The sequence below is a fragment of the Scardinius erythrophthalmus genome (genome assembly GCF_964197995.2).
Source record: "Scardinius erythrophthalmus genome assembly, chromosome: 23".
Classification (NCBI taxonomy): Eukaryota; Metazoa; Chordata; class Actinopteri; order Cypriniformes; family Leuciscidae; genus Scardinius; species Scardinius erythrophthalmus.
In genome coordinates this window covers 19,517,262-19,541,729 of record NC_138243.1, presented here as the reverse complement: position 1 = coordinate 19,541,729, position 24,468 = coordinate 19,517,262, and the positions used below count along the sequence as shown (strand labels likewise).

The following is a 24,468-nucleotide window of genomic DNA, read 5'->3' as shown; positions in this document are numbered from 1 at the left end:
GTGAATCTTAAAAGTAAACAGTAATCGATTGTCGAGTTCACGCGCGTGATAAACCTATGCACGTGAACTCGACAATCGATTACTGTGGACTTCAACCGAAAAAAGGATGTAAACACAGGTATGTGCGCTGGCTGAAATAACATAATTTTTATTCGTATCTTTCACATCTACTGCAGTCAGATTCACCCGTGATCACTCTGAAGGAATCACTCACATTAGCTGTGCACTTGTAATGACACATCAAGGATGTTAAGAGGCTAAAAGCAGGTTTAAAACTTGCCCCATTGAAGTCAACAGGGTGCAAATTTTAAAAAGAGGATAACACGGTGTTGGCAACACCGATTTTTGTCATTGTTTTCTGTATTGACAGCACTCCAAATTTACAAAAAAATGAGCTCAATGTTAAAATTGACCGGAGTTCTCCTTGAAGTAATCACGCATTAACAGTGAAATCTGGATATTTGTGTTGTGCGATTTGTCCTCTGTGATTTCATCCAGCTTGTGTTACTTGGACATATAATGGAGGGAGATGATTTGATCATGACTCCCCTGCAGGCAAAGAGAGAATGCTGAGAATAATCCACACGATCATGTTTTGACATTTGGTCTTGAATAAATGTGTGTGGCGCACAGCAAGTAACCAGATAAGTATTTGAGGAATATAATTACCTAATGTTTTAACTATGATATTATTTTGCAAAGGAAAATTCAGTGAAAAAAAAACAAAAACAAAAACAAGTGCATTGTCCATTTTAACCAAGGGTCTGGTTCTGCAGGTGTGTAAAGCTGATTTATTATGGTATTTGGGTCCATAAGTTGTCTGGTCCAGAAGATAAAAAAGGAAACCATGTGACCGAGGAACCAGATAGCCAGACGGACAGTGTCGTAGAAGATCATGTAATACATTGTTCCTTTCTTATGTTGTTTTAAGAGGGGCTGTCTTTGTTGAAATTACACACTGACGTTGGTAGGCTTTGTATGAAAGGGTGGGATATCTATTTCTAAAAAAGGATGAGGAGAGGAAACCTTTTCTCACGAAGACGCATCTGAAACCACCTACATTAAAAAAAAGGATATTGTGTGCGTATTTTATGAAAAATAATATGTATAGATTAGACAACTAACACTGCTGTTATTGTTGGTTTAAGAAAGGTATTATGATGCTCTTCATTACATTTAATAAAAAAAAGATATATAATGTGCTAAAATTATTTACGTTTGGATTGGATTGGATCGTACTTTTGTGAATATGAAAGAATGTGTATATCCTCTAATTATCCTGTTATCCTATTTTTCATATACTAAATAATTTATGTAATTTTCACATTCATTTTTATAAAAATTTAAATGAAAAAACATTTCTATCAACAAATGAGGGGATATGACCATTCAAAAATTGATATTGTCATTAGAATGGACCATGTTTCATTAGGTCCTGTTTTGTTAACTTGCACCTTTCATCTAAAAGTGGACATATTTGTTGCATAATGCATCATAATAATAGCACAGTGAAGTGCAGCCTGATAAAATGCATTTATAGAATTTAAGTCATGGCAAAAGCCAAGTTAGAGCTACATGAGCAGCGATATGCTCTTAGAATTCCAGACATGTCACTTGATACTGAATTTATACTGGTCTTCTTAGACCTCCTCGTGTTCCTCCTTTGGTGTCCCGAATTTCTCATAACCCCAGCTTTTTGTTTCTGGTGCCCTCCCTCACACCTATAGATAGAAACGGGCCAGTATAAATAGCCTAGCTATATCGTCATAAACACAGAGAAAAGAGACAACGAAAGAGAGAAGGTGAACAAGGTAGAATGTGATCTTTGTAATTTATTTGTAGTTAAAATATTAATCTTGTATATTAATGTAATTACTGCTTTTTCATGATGTAAGTTTACTTAATTTTGTCTTTCCTTACTTATAATAAAAAATAACATGTTTATTTGTATGTATTATTTTTGCATTACTTTTTTTATATAATGTTAATATAATATAAACATTATATTATATTAAAATTATATTAAAAAGTAATGCACAAATGATAAATACAAATAAACATAGGTTATCATTTATTAAAAGTAATTATTAAAGAAAAACACAAACAAGTAATCTATCTATCTATCTATCTATCTATCTATCTATCTATCTATCTATCTATCTATCTATCTATCTATCTATCTATCTATCTATCTATCTATCTATCTATCTCTCTCTCTGTCGGTCTGTCTCTCTCTGTCTGTCTGTCTGTCTCTCTGTCTGTCTGTATATCTCTCTCTCTGTCTGTCTGTCTGTCTGTCTGTCTGTCTGTCTGTCTGTCTATCTCTCTGTCTGTCTGTCTATCTCTCTGTCTATCTCTCTGTCGGTCTGTCTATCTCTCTGTCTGTCTGTATGTCTGTCTGTCTGTCTATCTCTCTGTCTGTCTGTCTGTCTGTCTGTCTGTCTGTCTCTCTGTCTGTCTGTATATCTCTCTGTCTGTCTATCTCTCTGTCTGTCTGTCTATCTCTCTGTCTGTCTATCTCTCTGTCTGTCTGTCTGTCTGTCTGTCTGTCTGTCTGTCTGTCTGTCTGTCTCTCTGTCTGTCTGTATATCTCTCTGTCTGTCTGTCTGTCTATCTCTCTGTCTATCTCTCTGTCGGTCTGTCTATCTCTCTGTCTGTCTATCTCTCTGTCTGTCTGTCTATCTCTCTGTCTGTCTATCTCTCTGTCTGTCTGTCTGTCTGTCTGTCTGTCTGTCTGTCTGTCTGTCTGTCTATCTCTCTGTCTGTCTATCTCTCTGTCTGTCCATCTCTCTGTCTGTCTATCTCTCTGTCTGTCTGTCTGTCTGTCTGTCTATCTCTCTGTCTGTCTGTCTATCTGTCTGTCTGTCTGTCTGTCTGTCTGTCTGTCTGTCTGTCTATCTCTCTGTCTGTCCATCTCTCTGTCTGTCCATCTCTCTGTCTGTCTGTCTGTCTGTCTGTCTGTCTGTCTATCTCTCTGTCTGTCCATCTCTCTGTCTGTCTATCTCTCTGTCTGTCTGTCTGTCTGTCTGTCTATCTCTCTGTCTGTCTATCTCTCTGTCTGTCTTGATATATCTAAGAGTCAGATGTTTTTGTTGGCTCTCTCTTTCATTAAAAAACCGTGTGGCCAGTGACATCAGATTGATTTGAATTGCAACATTCAGTGCTTGCTGGTGAGACCTGCACACAGAACAGAAAACCTGTAGCGTGATCTGACAGTAAGTGTCTGTTTTTGCTTTTAAAATCTGTTTTTGAGTGAATCGAGGTCAAGGTGATAATGTGATGTGTGGGATTTCCCCTGCAGCCAGAGCATCATGTGGCCTGTCCTCCTAGTGTGTCAGCTTGTCCTGATTCTCCATTCGGAGGCTCAGAGTCCCTGCCTCACCCACCCAACATTCAGAGACCCAGGTCAGTCAAAGCATGCATGTATCCTTCTCCTCTTCATCCTTAATTCTCTCTTCACTATCTCACCTTTCAGTTCATTTGGAACCACAAAGGAACTCAAGACCACCCAGCAATTTGAGGAGTGTATTTTCTTAAACATACATTATTTTAATGAGGTGTCCTTCTTTTAGTTGTGGTTCGTGTGGTTTTAAATGTCCTCGCAGAATAAAAAGCTTAATAGACTTTCATACCAACATCACGAGAGGTTACGTGATAACTGTTTTGCTTTTATTTTACAGACAACTCTGATATCACAGTTGTGTGTGGCACAAACAGGATGGATTTGCAAATTTTGCTGTGCCCTATATACTTCTATGGATATAATGAATCCATGGCGGCTCTTAATGGTAACTTTGCAAAGCCTGAGTGCAAAGGAACCGCTGACTGGACCGTCAACCCACCTGTACTGAAATTCCAGTTCTACATCGGGGAACCATACATATCCGCTTGCTCCAATAAGCTGACGGTATTAGATGTTTTTCAGCAGAATTAATCAAAATAATTACCATAATAAACAATAGTAATACATTTGATTTGTGGAGCACCTTTCATATAATGCAACTCAAAATTCACAGGATGTTAAAATATAAAAACATTTAAAAGAGATTAAAAATAATAAAAACACAATTTGTGTGTTTATATATACATATACATTATATATATATATATATATATATGTTTAGTCTTTTTTTAAATGTTTATATATATATATATATATATATATAATATAAAAATATTATTTTAGTCTTTTACTAAATATATATAAACAAAATTTGTTTATATAATATTAATAATATAATACAAATATTATTATTATTATTAGTTGGAGAAGTAGTAGTACTGACCTATAAAGAACTTTGAATTGCATTTTATTATTTTGTGGTTTATTTGTATTATTGATATTCAAAGGTAATTCTAATGTTCAGGTCTTTTTTGCATGTTCCAATTCAACAGATCAATCAGGAGGTGGGATCTGGGCTGTTCTCTGACTTCTCTAGTGTGCAGGTTGTGAACATCTCTGGGTCTGTCAACACTCAGGATCCTAATGCTGGAACCATCACCTACCGACAGGAGATGAAATACCTCTTTTCCTGTAGATACCCACTGCAGTACTTGATCAACAACACGGAGATGAGTGTGTGAGTGGGATGGCCATGTACAGTGGTGTCCAACGGCCTGAGACCACATTGAAAACCTGGGATTTAAGGTTCAACATTTTAAGAAAAAATGTTTTAGTCATTAAAGACACTTTAAAATGAAGAAATTTAAGCCTGGTTTCACAGACAGGCTTTAGATTAAGCCAGTATTAGACCGGCTTAGATCAAGCGGGACATTTATAGCTATTTTTAAACGTGCCTTAGAAAAAAACGTTACTGGTGCATCTTGAGACAAAACAATGTCTTGTCTGTGAAACCAGGTTTACTTAGATTAGTGTCTACTTCTAGGTCACTGATCAAATAAGCAACTTTGTGACCATGTGAATGTTGTACAAAGGTCAGATGTTCTAAGATGTTCACTGCTCTTTGGCATCAAACTTACACACAAAAAAGTCTAATTTTATGAATTTGTAATGAAAAATGTATTAAAAAAAACAAACAAAATAAAAGTTTTCAGTGGTCACAGACTTTTGTCCTCCACTGTATGTCTTATTATATAATTTAGATTGAACACATTTCAGGATGAGTTACACAAACCGCCGTTGTTCTGTTTTTTGGGGGCAGATCTGGAGTGAGTCTGGCAATTAAGGACAATAATGGTAGTTTCATCAGCACTCTGAGCATGGCTCTTTTCGAGGTATTATGTTCAACTGGCTTAGATTTGCAAGGACATTTAGCATAACACTTTATTGACAATTACATTGGCCAACTGCATGTGTTCGTAACTGTCTGTCTGCACTCAAAGGATTACACATATACAACTCGCCTCTTCATTCCTCCAACGGGTCTCATGCTGAAGACCAGGGTTTTTGCGGAAGTTCGAGCCACTAATCTCACAGACAGGTACTTTGTTCAGTTTGAGATTATCAATTATGTTATTAATCTTAAGGTGGTCTATGATATGTTACAAATTGAGCCCAGGGGAGAAGGGAGCCACCAATAAAAATTATAGCCCTGATGTTATCCAGAATGAAAATCTTACAACCATTATATAAAACGTATTATTCTAATAAATCTTCAGTTTTGAAGTTGATAGATCACTTTTTAAAATGTACCCCCATAAAGGTTCAATGTTCTTTTGGATCGATGCTATACAACCACTAGTCCTTACCCAGGCAACAGCACATCATTTGACCTGTTCGTCGGGTAAGTGTGAAGGCTTACATTTTTCTTTCATTTATACATTTTAACTAATGTTTGACAATCTAATTTTAAATTAAACTAAGTGAAGATGGCTGCTAGAGGATGATTCAGATGCAAATAAAAACAAATCAAAATGAAACTCTTATGAAAAAAGGAAATATTTGATTTGATTACCTGCATATCATGTGATCACGGACTGATATCAGAGAGTGTGATGTTAAATTATTAACTTAAAAACTCAGAGGGTTTTTCGGGTAAATATATTAGGTCAAAGAAAAAAAGAAGTTTGTGAATGTTTTTTTTTCTTCTTTTTTAATTTTTTTTTACATTTAAATATTACATTACTTGAATCTGAGCATTTTAAAAATATTTTAAAAAATATATATATTATAGAGAATCAATAAATTATGAATAATATGTAACCAATAAAAAACTACCAGCATTCTGATCATATTTCGGTCATTCACAGATGTACCCGTGATCTTCAAACCATTATGGGTGTGAATGGAGAACAGCAGGTGGCACGCTTCTCGTTCGAGACCTTTCGCTTTATAGAGCACAGAAACAGGACAGTTTCGACCTTTTATCTGCACTGTGCCACCAGGCTCTGCGAGAGCTCATTCTGCAGATCCTTACGGCAGGTATGAAACAACGTGCACCATTAAAAAACTCATTATGTCATTCACAAGAGGGCCACATACGCCATCATCTAACTGAAGTGTATTAAAATGCATTTTGTGACATGCATCAGAATTGCACAACGAGAAAGAGGAGAGAAGTCCAGTCGGCTCAGAGAACCTCAGTGAGTGACGTCGCTACGGTGAGCTCTGGACCAATCATCACCAAAGTGGATGGTAAGAGCAATCAGATGTTGGAGAGAAATCATTTCAATGTACAAGTCAAGTCGCCTTTGTTTTTATAGTGCTTTATACAATTGTTGTAGCCTATATTGGATTGTTGGTTCAGTTCAGTTCAGTTCAATAACTGTGAAGTTCATCAGTTAAAGGCAGGGCAGGCGATTTATTCCAGAAACATTTTTTGTTATGCTGGTTGTGGTTGAAAGTATCTTCACATCCTGATAGCATTCAATCACTAATAAATTATTGATTCTGGCCCCAAGGATGGTTAGGAGCAGAGTAAAAGACTAATAAATCATTTGTTAAGTTTAAAATAAGTTTTAATAGTATTTCCGCACTCTGACCGTGGGGGCGGGAACATGTGTGACGTAGCCATGCACTCTTACTAGACTGTCTCGTAGCGTTTAATTGCTGAGGACTACTCTAGCCAACAAGCCTCAGAAGGACTGAACTAGGAAGGGCGCAGGATGCAGCCTTCCGTTTGAGAAACATGAAAAGTTATTTCCATACCTCCACGCACCCTGCTCGCGCACACATCACGTCATCAGTGCGTTTCATGCTATGCAGAATTAGACAGACGTCAGTCGCCGAGCACCACAACCGAAACAGCAGCCACCTTCTACAGCTTACGAGCTTATTCTGCATTCATGCCACTGCAACCATAATTTGTAAGAGATGGAATCTTGTGACGTTATACTCGGAGCAGTTCATGACTCGAATTTATGCATTTCAATGCAACTATCAACGCCGAAATGAATCTGCAGCAGTAAGGTAGTACAGGTCAATGCTCTAAGTTGTTTATGTTCATTATTATTGTAATGTTAAGTGCTTTGAGACATGAGGTAGTTTAATGCCGTACCTCATGACGCTTGTGTTTGCTCCCTGCTGTACTCAATTTATGTGTTTTGGAGGAAGTGTGGTTTTGGAGACGCTCTGAAAGGAGGGTGGGATCTTATGCTAGCTCGCTGTTGCTAGCCTCTTTGAAAATAGCCTACCCTATACCTTTAAGAAATGAGTTCAATTCAGCCATAAGCAGCTCTACAGAGGACAATAAAATCAGAGGACAATGATCATATATGTATTAATTTTATTGTATTTTGACCATAACATGCCATGTTTTGCAACTCATTTGAATTTTCTTCTTTTTATGATCCCTTTAGAGCCATTTGTACCTGTTGAAGCAGGTATGCATGTTTTCTAACATTTATACATTTATAAAGAAATATGGGTCCCACTTTATATTGTGTCTTTAACCACTATGTACTGAGATTTAAAGAAATCATTTTGTACAATGCACTTATTCTGTACAAACAAGTTTTACACTGTACTTATATTTAAAACAATAAAAAAAACCTGCATATATCCTTCCCTTACACCTAACCATACCACCAGACCTGTCCGTAACCTTACCCGTATCCCACCACAACAGCCGCAAGTATTCTGCAATAGAACATGAACACTATAAATACATAATGCATAGTAGTAGAAGACACCCAATATAAAGTGATACTGATATAGAGATCACCTCAAACTTCTGTTAGCTGTGTGCTTTTGCTCAGGTCAGTTAGTTGTTCTAATGTTTGTGCAGCGTCTCAGGATCAGAAGCCAGCGGAGGCAGTGGTGGGCATCTCTGTGACAGCAGGGATATTCGGAGCGCTGTGCATCATCATGCTTGCTGTGCTTGTCTACAAGATCCGCAGGGACAAGTTCAAAGACAAATCAAACCTTTTTCACTGACAGCTCTCAAACAGAGATCTCATTTCTGTACTCTGGCAGGGTTTGCTTGACACAGTTAAAGCTGTTTTATAGACACTAGAAATGGCTTCTGCACTGAGCTGTAGTTCAAGAGGATAGGAATGGGACAATGAGTAGATGTCACAATAAGAAAATCTCACCAAACCAATATTATAGATCTGTGCCTTACAGTAAAAGTCTCCTAATGGTTTAGATTCATCATACTTTTTTTTTTTTTTGCATGCCAAAGTTCATTTTGATATCAATTATATTTCATTTATATATGCATTTTGGGGTTTTCTGTATGAGGGCAAAAAGTATTTTGCTAATGTTGAAATTTTATGTCTGATTAAAGCAAAACTAAGAAATTAAGTTACAGTTGTAAACACTGGCTTTCATGGACTCATGACTCAATCAGATTGTCATCATTTAAACCATCCTTAAGTTGTTCCAAACCATCTTCTGCTGAACACAAGAGATATTCTTAAGAATGTGGGTAACCAAACAGTTGACAGAAGCCATTGACTTCTAAAGTATGGAGAAGAAAAGATACTCAATGGGGGCCATCAACTTACCCATATTCTTCAGAATATCTTTTGTGTTCAGCAAAAGACAGAAATTCATACAGGTCTGGAACAACTTGAGGGTGATTAAATGACAGGATTGTCATTTTTGGGTGAACTATCACTTTAATGGATTATAATGCATTATATATAATGTTATATAAATATTAAGTCAAAACAATGAGAAGATATTACACAATGTGCAGAGAACTTTTAAAAAAAGAGACTTTATTAACAGTTTAGAAACAATCTTCTCCCTTTTCCACACAGACTTGCACATGAAACCATGTGAATGACAAAACCAGCGAAGACGTGAAAGCAAAAAACAAAACAAAAACAGTTTCCACTTATTCAGTCAAGTGAAATTCCTCTGATATCAGTGCAGCAGACTAATCCTACTCAAGTCCATAAATACAGGAGATGTTTGGCATAGATGCTCACAGGTACGAACGGATTGTTTTGGGAATGGGCTACACGGAAAAAGGTAAACTAGCAAAAACGAACACGATGTGACAATTAAGCAAGACAATTCACATTTCCTTAATATCTGGACGCAAAGGTGTCTTGAGTCAGAGGGCATGACAAATGACCATTTTCAGCTGAGATGCATAAATTACTCCCATGTACATATAATAAAAAGGACAGCGTGTTCGCTTTGGTCAAGCATGCCATTTTTGATTTCCAAAACAGATGGGGGGCAGGTTTCTGAGAGGGAGAAGATTAATAATTCATAGATTAAGAAGCAAAATTAAATGTGAATGGAAGGAGCACACAGCCTTGAGTTGGGTTTGGTATTTTCTTTTGGCTCGGGGTCACTGAACGTGAACTATGAAATGTACACTGTCATTTTCAAGCTGTTCCAATTTGTTAAGGGGTGAAAAAAAAAAAAAAAAAAAAAAAAAAAATCAATTTGAACCACTTAATGGAGTCAATAAATAACAAAAAAAAAAAACTTTAAGAACTCCAGATGTTATAATTCATCCCCAACATGGTTTTCTGATTTACTGCTCTTATCTGATTCTGCAAAAAAAAAAAAAAAACACATTAGTATATCTGCATAAGCATACAATGAACTACTACGTTTACATAAAGATACTAAACCTATTGATCCTGTTATTTAAGGTCATAGAGCATGTTGTGTAGCATTTTGAAATGATTTTGCATGTACACTGATGTTGGATGGTTAGTAGTAGAGCTGCACGATTCTGGATAAATTGAGAATCACAATTTCGTTTAATCTCTTGAATAAATGATTCAATGACAATGACATTTAACAGACACTTGTCACCACCTAGTGGCCTAACGATGTAATTGTTATATAAAGAATCAAGTTACTTTCAAAAATTACTCTTTGGATTGCTACCATAGACATCATTATTTTCATCTGAACTGTTCTAACAGAAATAACGAAACTGTGTGGTTGAAAGGACTGTTTGTGAAGCCGTTTCATACCAACACTATCTGGTTCAGTAGCAGCGCCAACACAGATTTGAATGTTCACTGTGATTGTACGTGTCAGAGGTTTAATAGACATCTAGCTGAATCCTTGTCATTTAGGAAAAAGATTGTGAGGGTGTATGAATCAAGATCACAATCTTTTAGCAATTTATCATGCAGCTCTAGTACGTGGACTGAGAATTACCTGTATCATCCGTTTTTTCCGCTGGATTTAGTTCAGGTATGGTTTCTTTCTCTTTTTCTTCAGTTGGAGGCTCCTCTGCTGGCTTCACCTTTTCAGCTAAAAGCACAATTTAAATACCAGATTTACTCCACGGTAACAGAAAAAAGCGGTAATCTAATTTTCAAAATAAATGTATGCCAAAATAAAATGGTGTCTCACCGTCATCACTGCTGGGAGGAATAACCTTCTCTGCATCTTCTGTGCTGTTAGCTTTGTTGTTCTCTGTGGAGGTGTTGTTCTTGTCTTTAGACTTATCTTTAGGTTTCGGTTTGGCAAACTTTGCTTTGTTCAGCAGGTAGTTGACCTCCCTGTCTAATAGAGTTAGCTTAGCTTCAATGTCCTTTGAGAGCAGAACAGGTTTCTCTGTTGGGGACAATTTCTCCTGTTCAGCTACCGTCTCATTCTTCCATGTCTGCAATAAAAACAAAAAATCAAAAATGTGCAGAGTGCATCCCAAGGGTTTACTGAGCAGAATTCACTTGAAGTCGAGGGAAGGATGAAATAAATCAATGGGAAATAAAGCCATTGCATACCATTGTCTCATTGATGACCCTCTCAAGTGTCTTCAGTTCAACCTCTGTGAAGATCTGGTCACCCTCAGGAATCAGTCTAGCACTCCTGTGAACAAAGGGCCATTCAAGTTACAAAGCAGTTTTCTTTTATTGGAACATGTTGCTGACTGACCTCAAACTGCACTGCCCACAAGAGTCCGAGGACTCTTCCCAAAAAATAAATTACATAAAGTTTAAATATCTAAATTATTATATCTTATTTTTTGTGTTTACATTTAAGCAAATTAATATATTTAATTTAATTTTAAAAAAAAAATATTTAAAAGAACATTTAAACTTGTAAAAATATGTATTTTTAAATAATAAAAATATTTATCTAAATAATAAATATATTTATCTAAATATACATTAATATATATTAGGGCTGTCAAAAGATTAATCGCGATTAATCGCATCCAAAATAAAAGTTTGTGTTTACATAATATATGTGTGTGTACTGTGTATACTTATTTTGTATATATAAATACACACACATGCATGTATATATTTAAGAAATATTTGCATACATATACTGTATATATTTATATATAATTTATATTATATATAAATATAATTTTTTTATATATAAATTACACATTTTTCTTAAATATATACAAGCATGTGTGTGTATTTATATATACAAATTTAATTATACACAGTACACACACATATATTATTTAAACACAAACTTTTATTTTGGATGCGATTAATCACGATTAATCTTTTGACAGCCCTAATATATATATATATATATAAAAATATTATGTGTATTTAAATATTTAGATTTTTTTAAATGAATTAAATTATATATTAAATATAATTTAATAATATATACACATACATACATAAATATACAAAAGAGACTTAAATTATATACATTTTCTAAAAATACATAATTTTTATTAACATTTTAAATATTTAGATTTTGAAAAATAAATACATTTAAAATAATTAAAAAATATTAAATGTGTTAATTTAAATAGGTTCTTTGAAAATACCATTCTTACATTTATTTTCTAAAAATGCATTCATTTTTTTTAAATAAAGAATACATTTTTTTTTATAAATGATGCAGCTCTCGCTCACTTGAGGAAGATGGTGGAGTGGTTGAGCATGCTGTTGAGAGCTGCCAGTCTGTCGGGCCATTTCTTCCTCTCCTCCACTCTGAAGAACATGGCTTTACAAAGCTTTCTCAGTTCAGAAAGCTTTTCCTTCAGCTCCTTTGTACCAGCGGAATATCCTTCCTCATCCATCCAGTTAGAGGCCTCGCTCAACTTGCCTGTGATCTGCTCCTTCTCCTCCTCAGTCACCACAGCCAGATACTCATCCTGATACAGCTTATCCTAGATGGAGAGAGAGGGAACAAATTAAGTAGATGTTTTGTAAATTCAAAGAAATAGTTGACTTAATGAAATAATAATTTTCCACAATGCTCCATCAAAAATCCTTAAGCCCACTACAGTTTTCTCCTCAAGCTCTGCAAATAAAGCTTTTTAGACTTGGACAAAGACAGTTCAGTCACTGTCACGCCACTGGATCTATGAGTCACTGCTCAAACACTGGGAAGGGCTGCAGAGAGATTCATTATACCTGCGTCTCAAAGATAAAAGCCTCCAGGCTGTTCAGGGTCTTTTCTCTCTCCTGCTTCTCCAAATCACGGTCAGTGAGGTCCTGCAGCCTGATATGAGGGAGGAACACATGGTAATTCTTTAGAGATTCTTCAGTTACTACAGTCTGTCCCATTTCCCACACTGTTAATTCATCCTCCACGTTAATTAATTCTTAGAAGCAAGAGACACTTACTTCTTTTTGGACACTTCAAGGTCCTCTGTGCTGGGAATGAGAACATCGTTCACCTCAAGCTCCACTGTGATGTCTTCTGATATTTTGCTCTTTTTCTGTGGTTTGGGTTTCTTGTCCTCCACCTCTTCTGCTTTCTCACCATTTGATTTCTCTTCAGGCTTTTCTGCTTTCTCTGCTTCAGTCTCTCCCTGCGTGATGGAAGTGAGAGATCAGTTCTAGACAGATTCCAAAACTAAATCACATGGAGTTACTCACCAGTGGCTGGTCATTTTATATGAAACTGCAATATAATACAGGGTTGAAACTGAAATTTAACGATTATAGTCTGACCTTTGATTAATGATTATAGTGAGTGATTCAAATGTTCACTTTTCTTTTTGTGACGGCTACAAATTTAAATAGAGACGAGATTTATATATGGCACAATCCAACATAGTTTGTCTCTATAGGGCTCTCACATTGAATTTCTATAATTTTTCCATGACTTTATAAGGATTTTTTTTTTTTAAAGCAACACCAAAGCACTTTTCCTCTTCGGTCCCCCTACAGGTTGGAAGCACAATTGTCCATTACCGCTATTGTAAATAATTTCGCCTACAGCAGCCTACCGTTGCACGCACGCTATTTGTTTATCCAGCACTGGCTTTGGAAATAACGATGTCCACAGACAAGGGATGATTTTATGAAAGTATGATGTATGATGTATTACAACATCAGAAACGAAGAAAAACAAAATAATGACATTGCTTTCTATTTTTTTTTAGATTGTGTGAAATGATACATTTGAGACGGTCTAGCAATAGCAAGATAGGTTTACACAAGGATGAAAAATAAAAACTTATTGCCTAACAGTTTAGCATGTAATAGCCATTTGCATTGTCTGTGAAAATCTTGAGCATTTTATTGGAAAAAAGTTGCAGAGACAGGTGACAATGTTCACAATGTTCCAATATTCACTCTAGTTCAAGCTCTTTCTCTATCATTTCTCTATCTATCACTAATATTCAGCAAAATAATCCCATTGTAATTGGGATTAAAACATTAATAATATTTTTTTGTAATGTTATTATAGTAATAAATGTAATAATAATAATAATAATAATAATAATGAAAAATACTGTTTCAATGGGCAATAAGAAAAATATATTTTCTTAAAAGTATAATTTGCATCTTATTGGCCATCATATTGGGTAATAATAAAAATAATTATTAGCTAAAAATGTTTAATCTAAATAACTACTGTAGCTCAAGGAACTTGGGCAGGGGTTTCTGCAGGCGTATAATATCGCATGCTGTACAATAGAAAACGAGGGGAAGTCAAAAGACTCCAGAGAATAACAGGGCAGAACTAGTGAACTTGAGAGCAAGTCAATCCTCTCACCTGAGTTTCCGCTTTATCCTCTTTGTCGTCTTTCTGCTCTTCAGCCTGAGGCTCTCCCTCTTTTCCCTCTTCCATCTCAGGTTTCTCCTGGGCAGTCTCTTCCTGTTTCTCTGACTGTTCCTGATCTTTCCCAGCCTCCGGAGTCACTTCTTCTTCATCCTGGACCATAATGAAAAAGCAAAATGTCAAGCTCAAGTTTGAGAAAATGTCTTATATGGAAACAGACATTAAGCAGATTTACCGTAACCGGTTCTGACACGTTTGCATTTGGCTCTGAGCTGCCACCCCCAAACAGGCTAGAAATGGTGTTACCAAGCTCTGGAGGGGGGAGAGAAATTAAACAAGTGAAGCAGACAAACTTCCATATCTTTTTTTCCCCACTTAAAAAAATAAAATTTAAAAATATAAATATAATTTTTTAATTATAATATAATTATAATTTTTATTATATAAAAATACAATGTTATCAATTTGCAAAAAGAAACTGCATTAAATTACATTGAAATATTTTATTATATTTTTATAATATAATTTTTTCATTTTTACTATTTTCTGATAGTTTTGAAAAAGTGTAAACAAATAAAACACCGAATATGAGTAGCATGAACAAATTATATATATATATAATTTTTATTAATTTTTTAATACACTTTAAAATGTGAATTGCAATGTGTATTTTATTACGATTAATTCCAACATATTGCCATTTTACTGTACTTTACATCAAATAAATGCAGCCTTCATAAGAGACTTTGACCTATGATAAGGCAGTTTGCAATGTGAGATGTTTTAATGCTTTTAAACAGTCTTCTTTAGTCCAACAAACAACAATATAAAAAAAAAGAATGTGTATGATTTTGTGTATAAAGACAAAACTAACTTGTGAGCGTTGACTCCTCCTCTTTCTCCTCCACAATGGTCTCAAACACTGACTCCACCTGAAAAATCAAGGATCTTCTGGCTAACTAAGCATCTACTGGAATAGTACAATTGCATTGTAACATAGTGGAAAAATACTACCACTAGTTCGTCACATTTTATTATGCAAACTAAAATGCAGTACTAACCCGGTCCAGAATTAACAACCCGCTTTCATCCATGTTGAAATGGGCCTTGATGCCCTTCGATTCAGCATCTGAATGCTTCTTAAAGCTGCTGCCCACTCCAGACAGTTTCACCGTTGTCAGATTCTGAGAGCCAAATATTCTTGGAAAGATAGAGACAGACAGACACTGAGGTTTGATTCAGAAGATCTATTTTCTGATAGTTTTGAAAAAGTGTAAACAAATAAAACACCAAATATGAGTAGCATGAACAAAATGTGTCTTACTTAATGTCCTGTTCACTGAGAAAGCTGAGGTCTCCATAATTTATGTAAAAGACAAAGTCGTCCGTGTAACGATTGAACGTGATGACTTTCCTCTGGGGATATGGGGCCATTCTCTGGAACAGAATGCGCTTGTTGTGCTTCATGCTCTTCAAGCCATCTTCTTCCTCAGTCTCACGATTGAACTCGACCTAAGGAGAGTGACAGAAAACATCAGAGAACTTCTTAAATGCACAAGCACTGTAGTATGATGAATAAAACTGTACACTACTTATCTGTTAAATTAAACATCTCAGTGGTTTAGTTAGGGGTGAGCAAAGACTATTAAAACAAATCCAATTTTAGGAAAGAACACAAGGACTTTGTCTTCATCCTCTCACCTGTATGGGAAACACAGCTGCATCTCGTACCAAGAAAGGTTTGACTTTGAAGGCTTTGCTGAGCGCAGCGGCCTGATAGACGGCGCCCATCGCTGCAGCTTCATCTGCATTGATGTTCTTGCTCAGTTCCTCTCTGGAGACCAAAAGTGAACACAAACAAAGCTGAATTATTTGGCACTGTACCAATTTCAAAACATCTACTCACTTAAAATGTTAATCAATGCTAAGTGTAATCCATCTTATTAGATGTTCTTTAAAAGGGTTAGTTCACCCAAAAATGAAAATTCATTCAAAAACATCAATAACTCATGTTGTTCCAAACCCATGAGACTTCATCTCATCTTCGAAACACAAATGAAGATATTTTAAATGAAATCTTCATTTAAAAGTCTATTCAACCAAAACTCCAATGCTCCAAAACATTCATAGAGATAAACGGAAGCTTAACTGTACTTGCTTGACGTCTCAAAAACCTCATTACTTCCTGTGAATGCCCAAATGTGCTGGCGTGACAGGCGAGAAGGAACCTAATGGTTCTTGTGCTTCAAATGCTTGAGTTTAAATTTACCATAGTGCTCTACATACATTTGCTGATCAATTTTTATTTGAATAAAAGCCTAAATTAAAACAGTTCATTATATAAAGCAATTGTGTCTCTTCAGAAGACTTGGATTAAACCACTCGATTCATGGACTTTATGATCTCTTTATGAACGGTGTGAAGCGTCAAGAGTTTTAGGTCAGTAATTGATGACAGAATTGTAATTTTTGGGTGAACTAACCCATTAAATGTTCAAAAACATGAAACCAAGGCACTAAAGGCCTTTACTCGTTCATGGCTTAAGTAATTTAAAAACAATTACAACCAACTGCACACCAACGTGTTGCTGCTAATAAACCTTTATCAGGGTGTGCAACCCTTAAAATGTTTCTTATTTTGTGCAAAGAAAAAACAGCGTCAAAATAAGGCGTCAAGTTTTGGCTGGTTAGCACAGACAAGTTTGTTTCAGCTGGTTAATGTCATAACTGCACCACCCAACTTTAAATAGCATCAATTGACAGCCAATCAAATGCATCTAGTATAGGTTAAACAGGAAATAGAACTGAAAAAAAGAAAGAAAGAAAAAAACATACTTTCCCACAGCTTTAAGCAGCACATCCTGCACTTTAGGCACTCTGGTGGCTCCTCCAACCAGAATAACCTGTTCAATCTCATCCTGTTGGACAAGAAAGTTATTTCAGATTATTTTTTAAATCATAGCTATGCAGAAAACATGCATAAAGTCAATGCCTTGATATTTAGCTCCTCACCATGTTCATTTCAGAAGCAGCTAAAGCTTCCTTCACAGGTCCTGGTACTCTGTCAAACAGATCCTCACAGAGGGCTTCAAACTCAGAGCGAGTCACTTTTACCTTGAAGTCAATGTCATCCATCAAACCTTCAATCTGAAAAAGAACAACATCAAGATGTTATTAAATCGTCTTTCACGACACAGAGTTAGGTTAAAACTGTATAAGTAGCAAGTCTAACATACAGACATTGTTTGTCTGTTTACATATAATGAATGTCTAAATCTCACACAGTCAATAAAATAGACATAATTTGATAATAGCCATTTAACCAAGGCCAAGCTGACCCAGTGTGGTCCAAATGTCACAAAAAATAATAAAAAATAATAATAAGTGAACTGTTTCCTATTTTGCATTACTCTTATTTATTACAAATTAGGTTATCCTCATAATAACTTGAGTCAGTCAAACTGAAAAATGAATAAATTTGAAAAATGTCTTAGTATTTGGCTTGTTGCTTATTTGTTTTAATGACAGCAGACCTCGAGCTTCATGAAATCCTGATGATCACGTGATTCAGCGTTTGAGAACAATCCAAAGCTTCAGTGGAAGCAAGAACATCTGAGTTCACACGGCCAATGTCACAAATTTGCTTACATTTGAATAGTGATCTAGAAATGTTTCCACAGAGTTAGTCACGATGAATTGGAAGCAGTGACCGATTTTTCTTCTTGTGATGGTTATCCATGTGAAACGGATTTTCAAAAAAAAAAAAGAAAGAAAACAACAACAATAGGTCATGAACTTGGTTCTATCCATCGGTTGATTGAATTTTGGGTGTTGCACTCAAAAATTGAGGCAGATCTGAATATGAGGGTACAGTTGATTGGAATAAAGGGGTGTGTTTTAAGCAGACAAAATGACAGAAGAAAGTCCGGAATACATCACAAGAGGGAAGTCTCATTGCATCGGAAGATCCAGTTATGATATTTTGATGAAAAATAAGAAGGTTCGACATTCTTGGATGAATCATCCACAATAAGATCAATAATTATTTCAAAATTTTTAATTTAATGCAGTTTCTTTTTGCAAATTGATAACATTGTATTTTGACTAACTAAACATTCTGTGTAAAAAAAGAAAAGATCAACAGTTTCAGTACCTGTGCTGTATGATCAGCATTGGCACTCAGCACAGTCTTGAGTCTCTGAGCCTCTTTAAGGAGTTTAGCCATGGCACGCAGATTCTCCCTCACGTCCTTCTTTGATTTCTTCTGTTCGTTGAAGAGCTTGGCGAGATGATCTCTGAGCCTCAGTTCAATCTCAAAGCCACCGAGTGTTCTATCAAAGCTGAATATAAAAGAGTGATAGTCAGATGTTTGCGTAACACATACACATATGAATGTACCGAAGTGGCCAACAAATGAGGCCAAAACATGACAACCATGACTAACCCAACTCCACGGATCTGGAGCTGTGGCTGAGTGCCAGATTCTTTGGTCTTTATTGTCTGATATGTGACAATCGTGGCGGTTGTGCTGCCCGATCCCATATCATAAAACAAGACATTCTATAAGACACAGAAAAGAAAAGTTAATATCAAAAATCTGTCATAAATCCCACTTAAAGGGATAGTTCACTTAAAAGTGAACAGACTTCTTCTGCAGCACACTTGTCTTCTGCTGAACACAAAAGAAGATATTTTGAAGAATGTCAGTAACCAGACAGTTGATGGACCCCATTGACTTCCATAGTAGGAAAAAAATACTATGGAAGTCAATGGGGTACAACAACTGTCTGGTTACTGACATTCTTCAAAATATCTTCTTTTGTGTTCAGCAGAAGAAAGAAATTCATACTGGTTTGAAACAACTTGAGGTTGAGTAAATGACAGAATTTTTATTTTTAAGTGAACTATTCCTTTAATTTCTTTATCGCAAGTGTCACCAAAATCATAATTTCAGGTTTCCCAGTCTGCTATTGGCTGGCCAAACACATAGTCCCACCCACACACTCACACCATTGGTTGACCAAATAAATAAAATTCACTTAAATCTTCTCAGTAGTACCTGTGCAGTCGAATTGATGTCTTTTCTCCGGAATACTCCATAGTTCAAAGCCACAGCAGTATTATCATTGATAAGCTGAAGGACCTTTAGACCTGCTATATGGGCAGCCTGCAAGACAGCCCTGCGTTCTGCCTGATTAAAATAGGCTGGCACTGTGATCACTGCATCTTTTATGGGCTGCTCTGTTAGGAGAAACAAATTAAATTATCGGTCTGTTCAAATATCCTAACCTGCAAAAACCAAGACAGCTGAACTATCGAAACACTCAATTGTCAAACCTGCAAAGTCTTGAGCCAGAACCCGAGAGTAGTTCAACATCATGCCCAAAAGCTCCTCTGGAGTATACTGTATCTCTCTAGATGAAATATATAAAAAAAATATTCCCAGAAATTATATAAAGCCCATTGGTTACAGCTAACGCACCAAGCAAGTGCTTCATTACTTACTCTGAGAATTTGAAATAAACGGTTCCTCTTTTCTCATCTCTCTCCAGCTGGTGTTCAGGGAAGTGTTTCAGATACTGCACCACCTGCGGGTTGTCTGCTGTCTTTCCCAAAATGCTCTGGAGGAATCTGTAAACCACCTTGGGGTTCTTCACAGCCTGTCATGATTCAAGTATGCTAGAGTCAAAGCTTGTCACAACAAGGTTTTAGAGATTAAGAAAATGTCAAGGAATTTTTTTTCATACTACTCTGTCCATTTTGAATATGTTGACTTATAAAAATCTAGTCATAAACGAGAGTTCAAAAGTTTGGAGTCAATTATTTTTTTTTCAATTGATACTTCTATTTAGTGACAGTAAAGACACTTATTTTACAAAATATTTTGATCTCAAATAAATGCTGTTCTTTTGAAATCCAGGAAGTTTTCAACATCGATAATACATTTTTCTTGAGCATCAAATCAGGGCCGGCCCGAGGCATAAGCGAACTAAGCGGCTGCTTGGGGCCCCCTCGCCACCAGGGGGCCCCCCAAGCGAGTTTTTTTTTTTTTTTTTACTTATTAACTTAAACAAAAGACATAAATGAATGAATGGATTAATAATTCAAGACAAGAAAATTCTGATTTCAGTACTGCCTACAACTGGTGCTGTGACTGCCAGTGTTTGAATCATGCGCATAACCTTGCGTGCACAGACAATTCGTGCGCAAAGTCACGATAATGATAAGCCATGTCACAAAAATTTGATTTGATCAATGTGATTTATCCTTTAAGTTAAATGATATTCAGAACAGAACAAGGATAAAAAATAACTATAAACAAGCCAAAACGAATTAATTTAAAGCGAAAGTGAAAGCGGCGTTGGGCTCACGTATCTCTCTCATTAGAATCAAAATGTTTCAACATTCGCGATGGATTTGGATGGCAAACTATTCTTTATTATAGGCTTATTTGTACTTCACCCACGTTACAATATCGAAGAAAAAAATAATTGTGCTTGAAATCCAATCGAGGGGAAAAATTATTCTCTTCACATGCGCAAAAATGTGCTTGGAAACATCACAGTGGGGGGTGCTTAGGCTGCGCAGCGCTGAATGGTACGAATTAGGCTACTACTGACTATTTAAACAGAGCAGTGTAATTTTTATGTTAGGTTGACTGTTTTTTTATTATATTTTATTACGGCTATAACGAACAGGCTGCGATATCATTGCAATGGTATGTTGTGTGTCTGTGTGTGTGTGTGTGTGTGTGTGTGTGTGTGAGGCGCGGACGCGATCGAACAGTGGAAACATAAAAACACTCCGTCATGTTCATACAAGACATCATTCAAACTGCAAAGTGTTGCAAAAATGTTGGAGGATATTTTGCAAATTATTATTTTTTATATGTTTTGTGACAATTTGTTTTCAAAAGTTTCAAAGAGTTAGTAAAAGAGTAAAGAAGAAGTTAAAACATTTTTATTTAAGTATATCTATTTTATATTAAGTATTTATTTTGTATTAATACATAACCTCATTGTATTAATTTATAATGTAACATTATAGAGTGACATTGTGTCAATAATCGTCAAGCACATGTGACTCCGCATGTTTGGAGGGGGCCCCCAAATCAAATTCTGCTTAGGGCCCCCAAAAGGCTCGGGCCGGCACTGCATCAAATCAACAAATATTCATAACTTCTGAAGTATCATGTGACTGAAGACTGGAGTATAATGCTGAAAATTCACAGGAATAAACTGCATTTTATTATATATTATAACAGAAATAAGTTATTTCAAATTGTAATAATTTCACAATATTTTAATTCAGCCTTGATGAGCATCATAAACATTATGATCATTAAACATTTTATGGTTAAAAATCTTACCGACCGCAAACTTTTAAATGGTAGTGTATATGCACGTTATGTTTATCAATGTAATCTTTAAAAAAGAAGTAAAAACCTTTATACGCAATACAATTATTTTATAAATCAGGAATTTAAAGTGGAAATTTCATACCAGAATTACCATTTAGTAACACCCTACATTGTTTTCTTATTGAATTTCATGTCTGATTTTTAAATGTCACATTATAAGTTATGTTAAATACATTGCAACTGCCACTTCATGTTGACTTTTACAGAAGGCATTATGGAGTACAAAGACTTACCACTCCTAATGCACTGTCTCCAAAAAGCCTCTCGTTTTCCTTTAAGCACACAGCGACTGGTGTTTTCCGCCGGGACTCCCTGCACAAAGAAGTTAAATGTCACAACGGAGTAAACTGCTGTCTGAAACTAATGAATCTAAATCACTTGACAAGATCTAAGATTTTGGTGCAAAAAGTTTAACTCTGGTCCAACACATACTTGTTTAATACAATCTCCATTGGCACACCGGGTTTCACTATAGCAATTTTCATCCATTCACTGCCCAAGTCCACAGACATCACAGCCACAGATTCTGCAACACAAAAATATCAGAGAGCTGAAATTCTATGATCAGGGATAAGGAAAGAAACCCATAATAAAAATAAAAAAAATGCATGTTTATATGCGTCTTGATATATTCAAGGCATGTTCACGCCAAGGACGATAACTATAACGATAAAGATATAGGTCTAGTTTTAAGAATTGTTTTAAATGTAAAATAATTAATCCTGCTTTTAAAGTGATAGTTCACCTAAAAATGAAAATTGTCATTAATTATTCACCCTTATGTCATTCCAAACCCGCAAGACTTTCGTTCATTGTCGGAACACAAATGAAGGTCTTTTTGATGAAATCTGAGAGCTTTCTGTCCCTCCATAGACAGCTACGCAACTACCATTTTGACGCTTCAAAAACTTCCGTTATTTTATCAATAAAATTCCATTAGTTGATGAATGTTTATATGTGAATAAAAGCCTAAAATAAATTTGTTCATCATAAGGCCATCGAGTCTCTTCAGAAAATTTGGACTAAACCGCTCAATTAATATGGATTAGTTTTACGATCTCTGAGAACTTTTTGAAGCGTCAAAGTGGTAGTTACGTAGCTGTCAACGGAGGGACAGAAAGCCTCTGAAAAAAACATCTTCATTTGTGTTACGAAGATCATCGAAAGTCTTACGGGTTTTTGAATGAAATGAGTAATTAATGACAGAATTTTAATTTTTGGGTGAACTGTCCCTTTAAGAGCTTGAGCATTTAAAGTGGCGGACGACATAACTGCAGCACAGAACGATTTTGTGCACTAGAGTGGACAATAATATAGATATATCGATATAGTTATCGTTCTTGGTTTGAACAGGTCTTTAAATTCATCCTGATGGACATCAGCACTGGAAACGTACAGCAAATATAAGAAGATAATCATAATTTTATATGGTGCTTACCTGTTTGAGAAGGCAGGAATGCTAATATTAGGCAAAAAACAGCCCATAATGACAGCCTTTCCCTCATTGTGACCTGCAGAGAAGATTCAAAAACATGCAGTTAAAATTAAGCTAAAAGACAACTGCAACTGTGACAGGTCTGTACCATAAACCAGAAAGTATATCAAAAGCACACAAGTTCCCTCAAATCACCATGTTCAAGACTATTGCATCACAACCCTGATATGAAAAACTGCCCAAGCGTCATATATGGATCGATGTGTAGGTGGAAACAGTCAGCCAGTGACAGGTATGGATGGCCTGAGAGCACATGGATCTCAATACTGTAGTGTAGGGCAGTGACTCTTAAACCTGTACCTGGAGGCCCCCAACAATACATTTTTGATGCCATCCTAATCAAACACACCTGATTCAACCAATAGTAGTTATCTCAGTAGTGGAGAACCACAAAACCTGAAATATTTTGAGGGGCCTCCAGGAACAACATTGGAAACCACTTTTGTAGAGCTTTCCTGCTTAATAAAGAGACAGTAGGGGCCCAGGTGCATACAGAATACCATGGGAACATTACTTAATATGTTCTAAAGTTGTATTGTCTTCTTTTGGCTTCATTTTTACAGTCACAGTTCCCTCTCGATTAGCTATTTTAAATACGGATTCAAAAATGCAAAGAGGAAACTTCTAGTTGCACAGCCTGTGTGACGTAAGCCTTATTGAGGCTGATCCTAATGGTGCTAAGCATCATGTCAAACTGTCATTGCACTGCTTGATAATGTTCAGTAAACATTACACCTTCTTCTTTTCAAAAGGCTCAAACATAAGTAAACGCAGCTGATGATCTGCTAAATGTACTATAGAAGACTAATCTATGAGCACATGCAACCACCCAGATGATCCCAAACATCTCCAACAAAGAAAGTGATGGCATGGCACTTACCTTCTGCCAGAAGTTTTAAATTGATTCTTGTTGACTGATATATCTCTCTTGACACCTGAACAGTAATATTTAGAAACGCTTATCCTGCCCTAATTTTGAACCAAAAGTTCCCTGTGTTGATCCTTAATATCTAATTCCTTACAGATGGCAATATGATAGCATTAACCAGCAATGCTCTGTGACCAGACCACCTCGCTTGCTTGATTTTGCTCTTGCAATCACCGGCTTGTTCTAACACATTGGGCCCGGAACGCGGCGTGATCTCATTGGATCCACAAAACTCGCTGCTCGCCGAGTGAAGCGCTGATCGCCATGAACGAAAGCCCCACCCCTTTTTCCTTGAATGGAGAGCGATGA

The 24,468-nt window shown here is 36.0% G+C and overlaps 2 protein-coding genes across 2 annotated transcripts; one reads left to right on the top strand and one right to left on the bottom strand.

The window, feature by feature from the left end:
* Positions 1-3,311: 3,311 nt before the first annotated feature.
* On the top strand, positions 3,312-8,335 carry LOC308683426 (zona pellucida-like domain-containing protein 1; the record flags this gene model as incomplete). The annotated part of the gene is made up of 10 exons (XM_081353898.1): positions 3,312-3,405; positions 3,681-3,907; positions 4,396-4,580; positions 5,163-5,235; positions 5,344-5,441; positions 5,664-5,744; positions 6,211-6,382; positions 6,493-6,595; positions 7,759-7,782; positions 8,187-8,335. The coding sequence occupies 10 exons, from the start codon at positions 3,312-3,314 to the stop codon at positions 8,333-8,335; spliced, it is 1,206 nt and encodes a 401-aa protein (XP_081210024.1).
* A 768-nt stretch (positions 8,336-9,103) lies between these two features.
* hyou1 (hypoxia up-regulated 1) lies at positions 9,104-24,425 on the bottom strand. The gene is made up of 24 exons (XM_081354654.1): positions 24,112-24,425; positions 23,175-23,247; positions 22,169-22,262; positions 21,970-22,048; positions 19,822-19,976; positions 19,654-19,730; positions 19,376-19,557; positions 18,761-18,876; positions 18,470-18,656; positions 17,329-17,463; positions 17,152-17,234; positions 16,019-16,151; positions 15,642-15,829; positions 15,379-15,517; positions 15,192-15,249; positions 14,553-14,629; positions 14,312-14,470; positions 12,931-13,118; positions 12,718-12,805; positions 12,214-12,470; positions 11,110-11,194; positions 10,736-10,988; positions 10,538-10,633; positions 9,104-9,915 (listed from the first exon to the last, which is right to left on the bottom strand). The coding sequence occupies exons 2-24, from the start codon at positions 23,239-23,241 to the stop codon at positions 9,866-9,868; spliced, it is 2,946 nt and encodes a 981-aa protein (XP_081210780.1). The 5' UTR covers positions 23,242-23,247; positions 24,112-24,425; the 3' UTR covers positions 9,104-9,865.
* Positions 24,426-24,468: the final 43 nt, after the last annotated feature.